Source organism: Staurois parvus, unplaced genomic scaffold (genome assembly GCF_062004578.1).
Source record: "Staurois parvus isolate SC_StPar_1 unplaced genomic scaffold, SC_StPar_1.0 ptg000202l, whole genome shotgun sequence".
Taxonomy (NCBI): Eukaryota; Metazoa; Chordata; class Amphibia; order Anura; family Ranidae; genus Staurois; species Staurois parvus.
The window spans coordinates 1,030,825-1,047,284 of NW_028317998.1; the positions used below are offsets into that span (position 1 = coordinate 1,030,825).

At 39.5% G+C, this 16,460-nt stretch overlaps 1 protein-coding gene across 4 annotated transcripts in view; it reads right to left on the reverse strand.

Annotated features, from left to right (window-relative positions):
- Positions 1-16,460, reverse strand: part of PAK3 (p21 (RAC1) activated kinase 3) — a 224,141-nt gene that overhangs the window by 73,880 nt on the left and 133,801 nt on the right. For all 4 annotated transcript variants that reach the window (XM_089678264.1, XM_089678267.1, XM_089678266.1 and 1 more), the window contains 2 exons: positions 7,325-7,521; positions 954-1,054 (listed from right to left, as the gene is read on the reverse strand). In XM_089678264.1, coding sequence (XP_089534390.1) covers positions 954-1,054; positions 7,325-7,499 — 276 coding nt within the window. In that variant the 5' untranslated portion in view covers positions 7,500-7,521. The remainder of the gene's footprint in view (positions 1-953; positions 1,055-7,324; positions 7,522-16,460) is intronic.

Consider the following 16,460-nt stretch of genomic DNA (forward strand, 5'->3'; position numbering starts at 1 on the left):
ACCACTTTAGCTGCCGATTCAAGATGAATGGGCTGTCCTAACACAACACGTTAGCACCTGTCCACTAATTCACTGCAATAATGTTAATCCAGCTTAAAATATGTTCTCCTTGAAGATTGATCCTAAATTCAGCTCAGTGCAGAGTAGGTCTTCCATCTTCAAATAGAACCCACTAGTGGTTGTGAGGACAGCCTGTTTACAGCATAGATAGATACAGAGATAGTGCCAGGCTATGCTGCTGGAAACAATCTTTAGTAAAAAGAAAACGCATCATACTGATATTAATGTTACTGGCTTTAGGGCAACTACAAAAGCATAATGTTGATGTTGAACAGTTACACTTTAAAAGTGCACATATGACTTATATAGAGCTATGTTCCCTGGATGGTGTTTCGTTATACAATCCATGTATCATAATGATATTAGAGGCTGCTTTGCTATTTTAAGCTTTAGGAATGCATCATATGTACATTATTTCTCATGAATGTTCCACCAAAATAAGTGTGGGAAGGACCCCTGTGTGCATTGTACTGAGGCCGAATGAACATATATACTGTATATCCTTCAAATGTGGCCACAATATTTGTACCAAAGTGGGAATACATTGCCTGGAAAATGCCCTATCACATAACTGCACAGGTACCCTAATGTAGCTCTCATCTTCAATGCCTGTCAAGATCTTTGACCTTTTCCTACTTTCACCTCTTGCGCTTTGTTTTTTCTTTTTGTATTTACTGGAAAATACTACTATACATTAGAAATGGAAAATTGCACTGCTTAGTGCAATAGTGATTAGAAAAATAGAGTAAATGACAATCATGGCAACCAATCAAGTTTCAGTCAAGATTCTAAGGGATTTGTGCAACTCAATCCACTTTGAACTAGGCAATTGAATATGTCTACCTGAGAATCTGATGATTTTCTCAGATTTTTATAATGTCAAGGGTACTCACAGTAAATTCCCCCGTCACAGCATCAAAGCCGACATGAATAGTGTGCTCAAAATCTGAAGGAAGGGAGATTTCCGGACGTTCCTTTTCTTTCTTCTTGTTGGCTGGGGTCAAAGTTATACAAAGTTAGTTAAAATTGCACTTGTACTATGCACACATATCATTTGAATTTGTTTTTTAAATAAAGAGTTCCTAATCTTTGGAGAAAATTCTTAAGTGTAGTGACCCAAAACAAGCAAGCAATATACATTCTGTACCGTTCTTACTTCAGGAAAATGAATTTTGATTGGTCACTATGAGTTATAGTACTTTAGATCTAGCACTTAAGAATAAGACTTGTAATGAAATAAGATCCGCAATGGGGTGGATTTCTTAAAGGCAAACAGACTACTGTGCATGTTGGAAGTACAGTTGCACTAATTTTCCCCAGAGCTTAGTAAATATGGTTTCACTTTGTAAAAAATATCCAGTCAGGTGCAAGGGAAAAAACAAACAAAAAAACAAAACAAACATACAAAAACAGCATTTTAATTTGCACATGACTGGATGATGGAAATCAGAAGAGCTTTATCAATTTACTAAACTATATAAACTATTTGTCTTTAGTAAAGCAACCCCATTGTATTGTTCAATCTTGTATCCAAAACCTTAATAAATGTTTGCCTGTAAAATATTTCTAAAGCACAAAGGAGCAGGAGCAAATTAAACTATGAGGTCTAATGCAAATAATAAATGTGGGCCCTTCTACATCCCTGACATAAAATCTAGTGACAGTTCAAACAGCTTACAGTCAGACCAAACCTCATTCCATCCTCCGTGGAAGAATGTCACCAGCACACCACAGAATCCTCAAAAGGGTCCAAACCTTTATTTAGTGGTCACATAATCAGGCAGACTGACGAAGGGGCCCTGTGTGCCTCTGAAACGTTACCCCTGTATATATTATGTGACCACTAAATAAAGCTTTGGACCATTCTGAGGATTCCTTGGTGTGCTGGTGACTTTATTCCACTTGGATTGTCTGTGGTTCCCAGCCCATGGTCACTGCAGCACCCAATACTACTAAACAGCCATTTACAGGAATGTGTGCGTTGGGAAAACTAGGTTTGGATCTCATTCCATCCTCCAGACAGATTCTGATCAGAAGAGAAGACTAGATACCAGAACAGTCTCCAGGCAGTAGAGCATACTACTGTCGCAGGAAAACAAAGCTCTTCTAATACCAGTACTCTTAAAAGTCTACTCTAACAGACCTGCACTTGATAGCTGCAACAAGTAAAGGTGAATTATTTATATGTAATATAGCATATTTATTTGACTGGAAAGAAAAAAAAAATAAACGTTAAATTTAATATTAAAGTTTGTCATAAAAAAAACAATTAATTCTAAAAGAAGCTCACATATACAACCTTCAACAAGTTCATTTTTTGTGGTTGCTGCAGCTTTAAGGACAGTTCTAAATTCTGGGAACACTGACTTCACCACCCTGCTCCCCAGTGATCCGTAAATAACCCCCAGTGTGGTTGGAAAGACAATTCCAAGTCTATTTCCTCTGGGTTCCATGCAGTCCCTTGGCACGTGCAGGCAGACTGAAATATAAGCTTTTCTAATGAAAAGCAGCCCAGTAACATAACGCTTAATGGCAGATACCCCAAATTGCTAAAACATGTGGGTATGATTTACAAGATAACAAGTAACACTAAGAATACTGTGTTTCATTGCTTAGTCTGGAGCGATCAATGTTGAAGGCATTTCCTCTCTCAGAGTCTGTTCCACATCATGGTAATTAAAGGTGCAGTCCCAGCCACTCAATTGAAAATAGATTTAAGACTTTCCCTTTTCAATCTATGTGTGCTTCATTTCTTCAATTCTCCTGAACATAATTTATCCTACTTTTTTGACCTCATACATTTTTCAGAATATGCTATACATTTTTTTGCCTGGTCAGAATGAGAATATGGACATTTCATGTGTATGTATAAAAATGCGTTCTATTTGAGAAAATTAACATTGGTTAGGTGAATTAAGGTGTGTGTGAAAGAAATGCACATATATTCAAGTACAGTGATATTCAACCTAGTTGTGTTCTAAAAGGTATTGATATCAGACCTGCAGGCACCCTCACTGGGAATTAAAGTTGGCCATACATGGACTGCAACTGAGCCAATTCAGCAGGTAATGGCTGAATTTCGAACCATGTATGGGCACCCTGGTTGTACAAAAGTTGGATGATATGCCTTCAATGTACCCCCAAATCCACCTGACTAGTTTCAGTGTTTTAATAATTAAAGAGCAGACAAGCATTGCTTAACCTACAACTTTCTGTTGAAACTTCCATTGCAGGGGATGCCTGTAATTTTACTAAAACCTTTGTGCAGAATTTTAGGAAATGGTGGCTCCCGTTTAAGTGAATAGAAAATTAAATTTCTGAGGATGTTCCATACACAAACAGTATACAGAGCTCCCTCAGTTACCATGGATGCAAGAAAGCCACAACTGAATGTTCTGAAGTATCAGAAAATCATAGTGGGCTGCAGACTAAAATGAAATACTTATTTTTAATAATATTGAAATACAAAATAGCTTATGTAGCAACCATATCTACATGTACAAGTCTCTTGTGTATCCTAGATACAGGTATATCTATTTTCAGAATAGACAACAGGCTTAAAGTACCCTGAACTTGATAGAAATAAAGGAGGGAGATGCGATTGCCAACTTCCTTCAGAGAATGCTAGTTGCTTTGCCATCATGCTGATGTTCTGGCTTTAGTTATTTCTGAGTGGCTGTCCTGGGACAAGTATGCAGTTGAGGAGTTCAGACTTTACTTTCAGCCTTTTTTCAGAGACTGTCAATCTGCTAAACCATGTTGAGGGCAGTCCAGACCTGCTTCCATGCAGAATTAGGTAAAACATTTTCTGCACTCATGCAGATTTACTTCTTATATATCAGCTGTAAAGGTACAGAGGATTAGTTGAGCTCTGAAGCCTCTGAAGTGAAAATGTCACTATTTCTGACCTGTAACTGCTTTGGATTTTTGTCTTGGTGGTGTTGTATATTGCGAGTCACAAAATATACTACTTACCAAGACATAAAATAAATGCACCTTAAAAATTAAACCTACTTTGTACCCCAAAGTACGTCAAGTACACTGACCACCACTGTTTCCTATACTCATAAGTGATGCCACTGTTGGTTGCATCACGTACAAATATCAAGTCTTTTGAGGCTTGTTTACATTTGTGGTTGGGGGTCATAAAAACAGGCTGTTGAGTCACGTTTTTACCACCATCCCCCTTAAGTGCACAGGCAGCAAGACAGGGACATACATATGCCCAGGCCATGACACTTTGCTTTGTGGCTGTGGCAGAAATGATCCCCTCTATTGCATTCAACAGGCAGTACTGCCACCATTGAACTAAATGTGATGCATGCTGTTGTGGCGTAGTTGTGCAGCACTTACTGGGTTAAAATGCACAGTTAAGCTCCGTTGTTTTCACTCCCCAATTGCTTCCTCTTAAGCTGCAAAGGCAGCAGATGGGGGTGTATATGTGTCACAGCCACAATGCTTTGTAATGTCACAAAGTATCATTTGCTGTTGCATTCAGCAGGCAGTATCACCCATTGAATAAATAAATAATTTGCGCTAGTAAATGTGTATAAATATATAAATATATATAAAGAAATCATCAAATCATAAGTCCAGAAAAAAATATATATATGCCAATACCACAAAAAAATATATAAAAAAACTTTTAAGTGCAAAAAACTTTTGAGCAAAAAAAGTGTCTAAATATGAAAAATTTCACCAAAAAACCTTGATAATATAATGGCAGATCATCCATAAATATATCTTCAGAAACGGAAACTCTGCAACACACCAATCCTCATCGATCGAAATAACAGGATGAAAAACTTTGTAGTTAATCGAAAATCCACTTCTCCAATAGATAAGGACCACCTTCAAACGTATCCATGGGGGGAAATGCCAAGCACTCGAGAGAAACAGAAAGACTTCATGGTGCAATATTATAAAAACCAATTCCTTTATTAGGTACTCATTGCACTTACTCAAGAGGTGTCCCAGCCGACACCAGCATCAACAGCATAACAGCAATCACATAAACGAGCCTGGCTACTCAGCACATGCGCAGTAGCTGGCAGCCAAAAACGTAATGACGTCACATCAATCAAGCTCCACCCTCTGTGGACTCCTGTCATCTATGGGGCAGCTTGCCTGCATGATTCCCCATTGATGTCAGCTGTTCGTTTCCTGTGAAGTGAATATTTAATGGGGCTGAGACGTCTCACATCCATCCGCTCCGTGAGGACGTCGATGACGAAACGCGTAGGGCGGAGCTTGATTGATGTGACATCATTACGTTTTTGGCTGCCAGCTACTGCGCATGTGCTGAGTAGCCAGGCTCGTTTATGTGATTGCTGTTATGCTGTTGATGCTGGTGTCGGCTGGGACACCTCTTGAGTAAGTGCAATGAGTACCTAATAAAGGAATTGGTTTTTATAATATTGCACCATGAAGTCTTTCTGTTTCTCTCGAGTGCTTGGCATTTCCCCCCATGGATACGTTTGAAGGTGGTCCTTATCTATTGGAGAAGTGGATTTTCGATTAACTACAAAGTTTTTCATCCTGTTATTTCGATCGATGAGGATCGGTGTGTTGCAGAGTTTCCGTTTCTGAAGATATATTTATGGATGATCTGCCATTATATTATCAAGGTTTTTTGGTGAAATTTTTCATATTTAGACACTTTTTTTGCTCAAAAGTTTTTTGCACTTAAAAGTTTTTTTATATATTTTTTTGTGGTATTGGCATATATATATTTTTTTCTGGACTTATGATTTGATGATTTCTTTATATATTTATACACATTTACTAGCGCAAATTATTTATTTATTGGTACACTTTATATATGGTGATTTTTTGCAGCTGGTACACTATTAGTAAGTTATATAATTTTGACCATAGGCGCTATTATTAATTTTTCTTATCACCCATTGAATGCAAACAATTTACCGCCCTGCGATGTGCTGGTGTGAAGCTTAAGGAGTTGAAACAGGTGTAATATCGCCCCCCTCACCGCCTTTCAAATGTCCTCTAAGGAGCAATGCAATGTGCATTACTCTTCAGAGGGCACCGCATGTGCAAACTATACCCTAGTCCAGGGGTGGGCAACTGTGGCCCTCCAGCTGTTGTAGAAGTACAAGTCCCATGAGGCATTGCAAAACTGACAGTTACATGACTCCCAAAGGCAGAGGCATAATGGGACTTGTAGTTCACCAACAGCTGAAGGGCCACAGTTGCCCACCCCTGGCCTAGTCCTATATTTTATTGCCAATTTCAAAAATGCCTATGGCTCCTGAAAAGTTCATGATGGCTCCTAAAACTGAGTAATGTGATTGAGCTATCAAAAATTTCCTGTGAAACTTTAGCCTAGTGGGGGACTGCTAGCAAGTACTTAAAGCGTTACTAAACCTACAACAGTAAAATCAGTCTGTATATGCAGTAAAGCATGCTTGTTATACTCACTGTGGAACCTAAGGGTTTAATTCTCCACATTGTGCAAAAAGGCTCTTTGATCCTGTCTTTTCTCTGATCCTCCCCTTCTTATACTGTCCCCAATTCACCTGCCATAGTACACAGTAGCAGTTGCAAGTCTGCACATGCTCTGTTTGGTGTGTATTGCTAGAGAGTTTTTTTCCCTTTTTTTTTGGGAGAGTGCATGTGATCGGCACAGGGCTAATCACCACTGTTCAGACAGAGGGTCAGGGGTCATGCAGCCTCACAGGACAGCAAGAGGAGTATGAAAACTCCTACAAGATTGACCAGTGCTCAGTCGGACACTGAAAGAAGTCACAAGACTGCTATATACTGCTGAACAGACATTTAGCATTATTTACTAAAATAATTGCATTTCATGTACTGTGGAAGACTAGACATAGTGAATGCAGGGTCATGGGTTTAGTAACACTTTAAATCTCTCATCAATAAGAGATTAAAATTGCCTGTGTAGCTTAGCCCTTATTGTGCATGTGGTTTTTGTGAAATTCAGCTACAGACCTTTACAGAAGTGTCACAGTCGGCTGGTTAGGATTGCAGGTGCAAGAGTCACAGTTACACAAACCTGTCACATGAATCTTGCTAATTGAGAGGCAGAATGTTTTGCAATAAATATTCATCCAATTCTGTCCTTGATTTGCCGGATAAATGTCCTACTATTTGTCATGGTGCCCAATTTAAACCACAGGATCCTACTATCATGTAGACAACTAGAAAGCAATTTCATCCAGTAACATCAAAGAACATGGCACACAGGACATAATGCCTTGTCTAATGTCATACACTGATACTTTACTTTTATCCCCTCCTCCTGGGAAGATGGAGCGCAGCCTGGCTTTCTTGTTCTTCTCTTCGGGTGCCATGGGTAGTGGTTTTGAGCAGTGATTTAATGCTGAAGAATCACGGTTATTACTGTTCATTCTAAGAGGGGGGGCTGGAGGTTTCTCTTCAATATCCACACTATCGGACATCTTCAGTAGTCCTCACAGCCTTCTGTCAAACAAAAATAAAAAAAGAGGATTGAGTTTACAGCTAACATAACGCAAAACAGGTGTACATAAATACTACAGTGCGTTTTACATAAATCATCATAAAATGTCTTCGTAAATTATATCCTTAGAAAAAAGCAGCAGGCTTACTTTAATCCCTGCTCCCCAGCAGCATTCCCTTGTCTTTTATTTGCTTCCCTTCTGCTCCATTCAGCTCCAGGAGCCAAAGGAAATACTAGTTACCTCTGGGTATAGAGAAGCATGTCACTCACTCTATATGACAGCAGACTGACACCTGAAAAATACACAGGCGCATGCAGTGTGGACTCACCTTGTGGGTTTTGCATGTTGACTTCATGAGACAGCACCGACAAATCAGCTCTGTCACATGGGGAGCCCTTAGTCCTGTGTAAGCTACTACTCCGGCAACGTGTAGCTTACACAGGGCTACATGGCAGTAAAAGGAAGGTAGATACAGCTGGTAACATAAGTATTGAATACGTCACCATTTTTCTCAGTAAATAGATTTCTTAATTTGCACTGACAAGGGTCAGGATTGCTTTCTAATTACTGATCGATTTCAGCTGGTGTCTTGGCTTTCCATGCCTTTTAGCACCTCCCTTTCTTTATGTGTTCAATACTTTTTCCCTGTGTCATTCCATTTTATTACACAACTTCATTTCTGAACTTATTTTTATTTTTGTTTCTTAGTATGTATGGATTGCATGGGTTGTTACGGACATGTGATGAAAATTTCATGTCAATGTCACCTTTAGAAATATATTTACTAAGAAAAATGGTGACTTGTTCAATACTTAATTTTACCCGCTGTATATGCTGCCTGAGAGGACTGTGTTAAGGTGGACCCACTCCTTTTACCTGCGTATTCACTTTATAACACTTTGTTATGAGAGAAATCGAGGGGAAGCCATTGCTGCCCTCCAAGCCCTCAAAAAATGCTAATTGCCTGTCTATTCGGCTAACGCACTGGGTTTGCTACACTTTATCAAGAAGGTCAGAAGTCCTTATCTGCATACTTGTTCTGAAACAGTGACCTAAAATGTTAACGTAAGAATGTCAGTATGACATCCAGGCAACTAACATTTTCAAGAAGAGAGGTCAGCAAAGGCAGCCACATTATTCCTTTTAGGTCTATTTTTTTTATAATTCTCTATTTATCAGTTTTCACATCATACAGGGATTAATGGGGCCTACAGGCTCCCACAAACAACAAGCAGCATGGGCAAGGAGCATGGTACACATACAGAAATAAAGTCAACAGTAGAATCACTGCAGATAGACCAGCAGATATAAAGTCTATCAAAACAGTAGCTGTATAGCTCCTTTTGCCCATGGGCCCCTGATGAGCTTAAATCTCATATACATTTTTTCAGTACAAGCAGAAAGAGATTAAAAGAAAGAAAGGAAGGAAAAGTAAAAATGAGGAGCAGAGGAAAAAAAAAAAAAAGTGCGCTGCTTGTTAAGAGCTGGCTCAAGAAAGTCTGATGGGGTCAAAGGCATCACCTGGCAAGGAACAGGCAAGGGCGTCCAGTAAAACCATGTTTTACAAACCCGTTCCTCTCTATGGTGTGCTGCAGTCATGAGATCTTCCATTAGTTGAACTTCATTGATCTTGGCAAACCAAGTCTGCCAAGAAAGGGGTGTGGTTTGTTTCCAGACACCTGCATTTGCAGCGTTCAGCAAACAAGAGGGAATGCTTGTCAAGTTTCAAGGACATGGGGGTCGTTTTTTTTTTTTCAAGGTAATGAATAGTCTTTTATGTCAAGTTTTATTTAGCCACATTGGCACTAGAGCAACCTTTTAATTTTTTGGTACACATATAAAAATCTGCATTTTTGGATTTAAAAATACTTAAAATTCACAATACAATATATCTTTTCTGAAAGCAGAGGACCTGTAGAATAAGAGGATGGTACGCGATCGTTGCGTAACAATTTTCTAAATGCATGTTTTTAGGAAAAAGTATAATAAAATTAATTTTAGTGCAAACACACACATTACAATACTCAATTGTTTGCTAAAATATAAACAATGAGGTTGCATCGAGTTAAAGAATAAGTTCACCTTTTGGACAAAAATAAATGCACATTTCTTTGCAGGTAAAAAAATTAGCATTTGATATTTTTGTCCAAAACGAGCCTAAAAAGCATTGCACCAGCAATCAGTGAATCACTGATGCCATGCAGGTCTCCTGCAGACCTGTCAGAATATCTGCTTGCCGTGCGGGATGTGTGGCTAAGCAGATATTTTGACAGGAAGCTTGAATGAACAACCACGCATTGAAAACTACAAGCCCACAGCCGCTAAGGCTGTCGGGACTTGCAGTTCGTTCATTCACAGAAGTCCATGAATGAATGACGTAGCTGTGTGGGCGGAGCTGTCTTCAAATCTGATAGATAGTATAGGGAGACTTCCCCCACGTATTATCTGTCAGATGAAGGGGGGAGGCAGGCATGGCTGCAGCTATGGTAACATGTTACATATTCCACCCTAAAAACGGGTGGAAAATGTAACATGTTCCCAAAGGTGAACTTATCCTTTAAGGCTGTAGATCTCAAACATGTCAAGTCTTAAAACTGTGGTGTGCCCCAATATTGTAAAAACTACGGTATCCAAAAATCTCCATAGGTGACACTTTAAAAGCTTTTCAAGCTTATCAGTTGAGAGATTAATGTGAGCTCCAGTGTTAGAATTATTGCTCTCATTCTGACATTCATTGTGATACCTCACATGTGTGGTGCAATCATGATTTACATACAAACTGTCTCAAGCCAGTGAATGGACAGCGCTGAAACCAGAAGTGACAAAATCATTGTTGCTTCCAGTTATATTCTGGACAGAGCAGATCTAGGAAAGGATATTCCTCTGTCTCCTCCAGCCTGGCATTTTAAAACCCTCTGATTTGGTCCAGGGTTTCTGGTTAGAGAAGGAGAGACCAAGAAGCAGAAGAGAGGGGGAAGCGGGTGGGCGAGGGAGTGCAGAATTGTGCCACTGGCACTGTGAAATTGATTGCTGGATCACTTTCACTTCACAGCCGGCTGAGGAAAATATTTTACAAACCCTAAATATGTAGTTTTTTTGTGTACATGGGGTAGCCATCTTTGTTCAATACTTCATAAAACCTGCTCTTCTCCCGTTTGCAGTATTACACAATGGTTGTACTTTACTGCTACTTCTTACATTACAAGTCTATGATTTGGCTGACTAGTTAAAAACAATGTATTCCCCAGGTGACTGATATCTTATCTCATGTAGACCATATCATAAAGAAAATGTTGGGCATTTAACGGATGACCTGGCAGTACAGTATTCAAAATCCCAAGTTTTTATGAAAATTAGATTGGGATTTTGAGTACTATTCTGCCAGGTCATCAGTTAAACGCCCAACGTTCTTTGAGATATGGACTACACTAGTTAACTCTGGGTGGATGACCGTTCAGTATCTTGGCTGGGTAAGCATATTAGGGATATTTCCCTCCCATCCACACACATTTTTTGGGAAACTAGTGATGTCTTATCTCAACAACTGTTAAAGTGGAAATAAACTCAAATTTTGTATATTTTACCAACAGATAAGCCTTTATTAAGGCTTACCTGTAGGTACTGTAAATATTTCCTAAACGTGCACCATTTAGGAGATATTTACTGTAGAGGCACCTGTGATGTCACTGGCACATGCACCCTGAACTCTCAATGGACAGCATGCTGTCCATTAAGAGACGCGCTGTGCCCAAACTCCTGTGCACATGCGTGTGATTGACAACTTTGTGGCTCAATCAGTCAGATGGCCAAGGCCCACAAACCCGGAAGAAGACCGGGTGAAGATGGAAGTCACCAAATGGAGGGTAGGACATGGTACTGAAGGGTGGAACATGCTGGTAATGAAATGGTTAAAGTAGAAAGGAGTTGCATACAACTTTAACAACTACAGGAAAAGCACCACTGTTTGTTTGGAAGTTTATTTTTGAGGCTCTTGGCTATAAAAGCTTTTAATGCAGTTTATGGGTGAATGAGTATTCCTTTCAAATTCCTAAATAAATAGTAACACAAGAAGAGTAATACTAAAACAATGTCCTGGCTCTGTTCACAGTGCAGACTGTAAACCTCTGGGACACAGTTCTTGGCCCAAACTGTAAAGGATCTTCCTACTCACGTGACATCATCACATTTGAATTCATACTCTGTAATGAAGCGCGTGTGACAATCTATAAAAACAGATCATGCCTAGTAAACTAAATTAATATGAAAACCTCACGCAAATAATTAAACCCCTAAGTTTATGTTTTAAAGTGGAAAGAAGTCAGCTATTTAAATGTTAAAGTAACCTCACATAACTTAAATCAGAACTCTGGGTCAATACATCCTTGCTCTTTTTCTCCCCCCCCCCCCCCCCAGCACTTACACACATACTATATTCCCCAAGGTTCTTCTGGCTGGTCCAGCAACATCATGGGCCTTGATCTCCAGTTGGTGGTCCCTAATGTCGCACATTTGTAATAGTGCATGAGCGTCTTTCAGTGTCATAGTACTCTAACCCAGCCTGGTGTGATAACACACCCCAAAAGGTGTATCTGTGACAGCCTGGGCTCAGAGAAAGAGCAATGAATGACACCCAGCACAGAGGCAACATCTAGTGATAGAAAGAAAGTACTGCAGGGGACAGCTCCAGGTTGCAAGGGAGAATTGCAGCAAAAGATGCCTTTTTTACCATTTTTATTAGGGCTGGCCTCTGGATGTTTAATTTATAAATATAAGTTGTACTTGAAAATTACACCTCATTCTTTCTTGAATGTATGAAAAGGAAAAGAAGGCTTGAAAAATAACCTTTCCCTAGACCGTATGCTTTTTCAGGTTCAACTCCAGCGTTGGCTATGTGAGCAGTGCCTTTGGTGCCAATTTATTTTGGAATTGGACGCAAGACACTTTCTTGTATCCAGCCTATATATCTATAGTCTGCTGTATTATCTCATCCATCCCTCTCAGTTAGACCACCTCCTCCAGTTCCCACAGATTCAGAGGCTAAACAGTTGCAAAAGGCAAAGCTCCAGTCAGTTATAAAAAGAAATGGCAAAACGATTCTTAGAACAGCGCTGTATTTCTAAAGAAAAAATACAGCAGTTGTCTCCTTTCAAACATGCTGGCAATCACTGAAACTTCGAACAGAACCCTATGTAGGGTGCAAAATAGAGGAGATAGGTTAGAACTCTGTGATCAAGACTTTTACTACAGAAGGTAAGGAGATAGACAAAAATGTTTGAAATGAAACTCAATGCTCCACCTGCCATCCACAATGAAGAATAAAACATTCTTAATATGTAGTATTTTATATTTCCATTACTAAAGCAAAGAAAATGTTTAGGATAAGTACAAAACCATTTATTTTAAAATGTATATACAATTTTTTTGTACAATCTTCTGATTTTTCCAAAACCATATGAGACCAAACCTAAACACTTTCAATTTCTATGCAATCAGGTAGGCCCTTGCAATACATAGTTGAAGGTAAATCTAAAAGAAATAATAAGAAGAAAATATTATCATGTTTGGCCAGCCCTACAAGTTCACAAAGGGTGGCAAAATAACTGTCAGAGTCAAGTACATTGGCCATAACAGCCCTCCACCTCTTTCCTACATTACTTTTTCAGCAACTCAGTGGTACAGAAGAACTTGATGAGTTCTTAGCATTGGACATGCTGTTTAGAACATAGGGTCTGATTCACAAGTCCAGGCCTCCAGCATGACAAAATACACAAGATATTTAGAAAATGATGAACTGTCTTTCGCAAGGCAGCTATTATCATATCCAAATTCAACAGTTCCTATTTTGAATTTGTTCATGTAAAATACATTATGCATTCCATGGACTTTTCATTCCCTTCCATTTAGAATTACCACCACCTCTGTCTTTTGACAGTGATGGCCATAGGGTTAAATACATAAACTCTCCAGACCTGCAGGAGTCCTAAAGGTAAAGAAGAAATTAGTTATGTGCATACCAGATTTAACACAAATCTGAAATGGCAAAAGGTGAACGAAGTGCAAGAAGCAGTAAACTGAGATACCATGTTTTGTGGGTGGACTAATTTTTCCCTCTGTGAATGTTGAAACAAAAACGGTTTACTTAGAAATGTCTCTAAACACCTAAGGGCATACTTCTTGTCCTGTCCTAAATACCAAACCAGTGACAGTACAGTAAAAAGAACTATATGTGCAATTCTTATTGCATCCATTCAGTTCCGGGCACCAGGAAAGAGGTTTGGTTATTATATTAGCCCTGATAAGTAGTTTTTACAAGAAGTGGGAAGGGATATCCCCCCTCCCCTGCTGCCTTCCACAGGCTGTCCCATCCCACCAGGACACCCTACTAACCAGCTGGCCATTCCACGCAGCTGATCATAAAAGTGAACAAAGAACTGTCCGCTGTGAAGTGAAGCAAAAAGAACGCGCACCCCAACCTTGTGCATTACCTCAGTAATTCAGTGATTTTATTAAATACAATATATATACTCACAAACAAGGATGCAAAACAAGCATTACAGATCCTCAAAGGAACAGGGGAGTGTAGAGCCAATGTGAGTCATGTCACGAGGGTAGACTCCCAAAGTGATGCTGACGCGTTTCGAAGCGAGACCCTTCTTCATTAGAGCTCTGATGCCATTGCACAAGCATGCACAGTTTTAAAGTGTGACATGTTTGGTATCCATTTACTTAGCGTAACATCTTGTATATTTTACCAAAAATGGGTAATGTATTGTGTTTTTCTGCATTAAAGTTAAAAAAATATATTTTTTCCCCAAAAAATTGCATTTGAAAAACCGCTGCGCTACTGTGTGACATAAAAAATTGCAGCACCCACCAATTTATTCTCTGGGGCTTCTGCTTTAAAAAATATATAACGTTTGGGGGTTCTAAGAAATGTTCTAGCAAAAAGTAAAAGACATTAATAGTTTAAGTCAGCATAAAGCCCCTTTCATTTTTAAAAGCCTCAGACATTCCTAAAAGGACCTCTGTCTAATAAAAAAAACATCATCCCTTCATATTTTCAATCCTGGCAAAATTAATTTTTTTTTATCAGGATAAGTAGATTGTAATGAGGGACAAGTTGACTGGGACCCCGATTTAGCCCCTTGGACAAGTAGGTTTTTTTTTTTTTATTTCTCCACCCTGTACAGGCAACTTCTTTTAGATCAGTTAACTGTACCAATACTGTACAATTTAAAACACAACCAGTCTGAATGTCTAATGTATTCACTACTAAACCATGCTGAGTTATACAAACTGGAGAAAATTAAAAAAACAAAACAAAAAAAAAAAAAACAAACATTCTCCCCATTAAATCAATCAGCTACCTTTTGGTTTATAAAAACTGCACTTGATTTTCTAGTCTGCACTGGAGTCGAAATCTGACTTCTCAGTTTTGACCATTTGTAAGGGATCAACACAGGACAACAAGGATATCCAAAATAGCTATATATTTTTTATCTGTGTGTATTTTAGCAATTTTTAATAGTAACACCTAGGATTCCCATCTTTTCTTGGAAAAAAATACAGCCTTAATGTTCCTTTCTCAATAATAAGATTGGCAGCATGCTCCACGTTTACCGGCAGGCCATTAAAATACCAGCCAGGTGGCAATCCTAGTAAAACCTTTAGTTTGAACCTGAAGTCATGCAGTTACTTGTGTATTTCTACTTACAGATCTGCCTGGTCTTTGAAAGTTTTCCAACAACTTCTAAGATGGGTTTGTAGACCTAGAGAACACACCTCACTGCTACCGTAACCAAACCAGCTAGACGAGATGTGGATTTTTTCATGTGAGAAGTGAAAGTATCAGACTGCTTGATGACATCAAAGCAATTGGTGGCTTTGAATACACAGTGCTGAAGATGATTAACTACATGACACACAGCAATATTTAAATGGGTTATACAGAACATACTAAGCTCTGATCAGCTATAACAATTCCCAGCCAGTGTTAGTAAAGGTGAGCTGTATTGTTGTAACCACCAGCTTGTAGTGCTCTTGGACAAATCTGATATTGTTGTTTCTGGTTGAAGTACAACCAGTGAGAGGTACTTCAAAGTCAAACATCCCATTATGCATCAATTTTGGTACCTCATAGTCATTCCATAATACATAATCTTAAGGCTGAATTCCAGGTACTCCAGGCATTTTTTTTACATAGTTGCATTGGTCCAGCTTGGACCATTGTAAGTATGTGACATACCTGTGGGATCCCCCTCGGAAGCCTGAAATCAATATAGTAGGCACTGCTGCTACAGTCATTGTCACTAGCTTCTGGGTCCCATGCTGAGGGGCTACCCTGCTACTTACTTAACTCTTTGCCACTGGCTGTACACATATATGTGGTCTCTAGGCAGGTGGGCGTTCATGTCGAGAGGCCATATATATGCATACCCAAAGAAAAACAGAACTGTGTGCACTCTCAGCAGTTACTGGTGGCTAAGAGAAAGCTCCTGATCTCTACTTGCAATCGGGAGCTTTCCGATCATGTGATCACTGTGACAGCCAATCACAGCGCTTACATAATCACAAAGTCCGTCCCACCTCCCAGCACCTACAACCCCTTAAAGGGCTGGGAGGCACTGACGCTCAGGGGTTAAAGTGGTTCTAAAGACAACCACTTTAAGTAGCACATCTTTCTCTTGCTCTTCTCAGAAGACAGAACTGAGAGCAGCAAGAGCCACTGGTTCCTGCTGCTGTCAGTCAACTCCTGTGAGGAGGGAATGGGGGTGTGGCTGAGTCATGCTGTGTGTTCATAGATGCCACAGCCCTGTTTGTGAGCATGCCTGCAAGTGTGCCCCCATAGATTGCTATGGGGGCACACTCAGGAGATAAGGAGCAGACAGTGCCAGCAAGGGACCCCAGAAGAGGAGCTAAGGGGCCACTCTGTGTAATGTC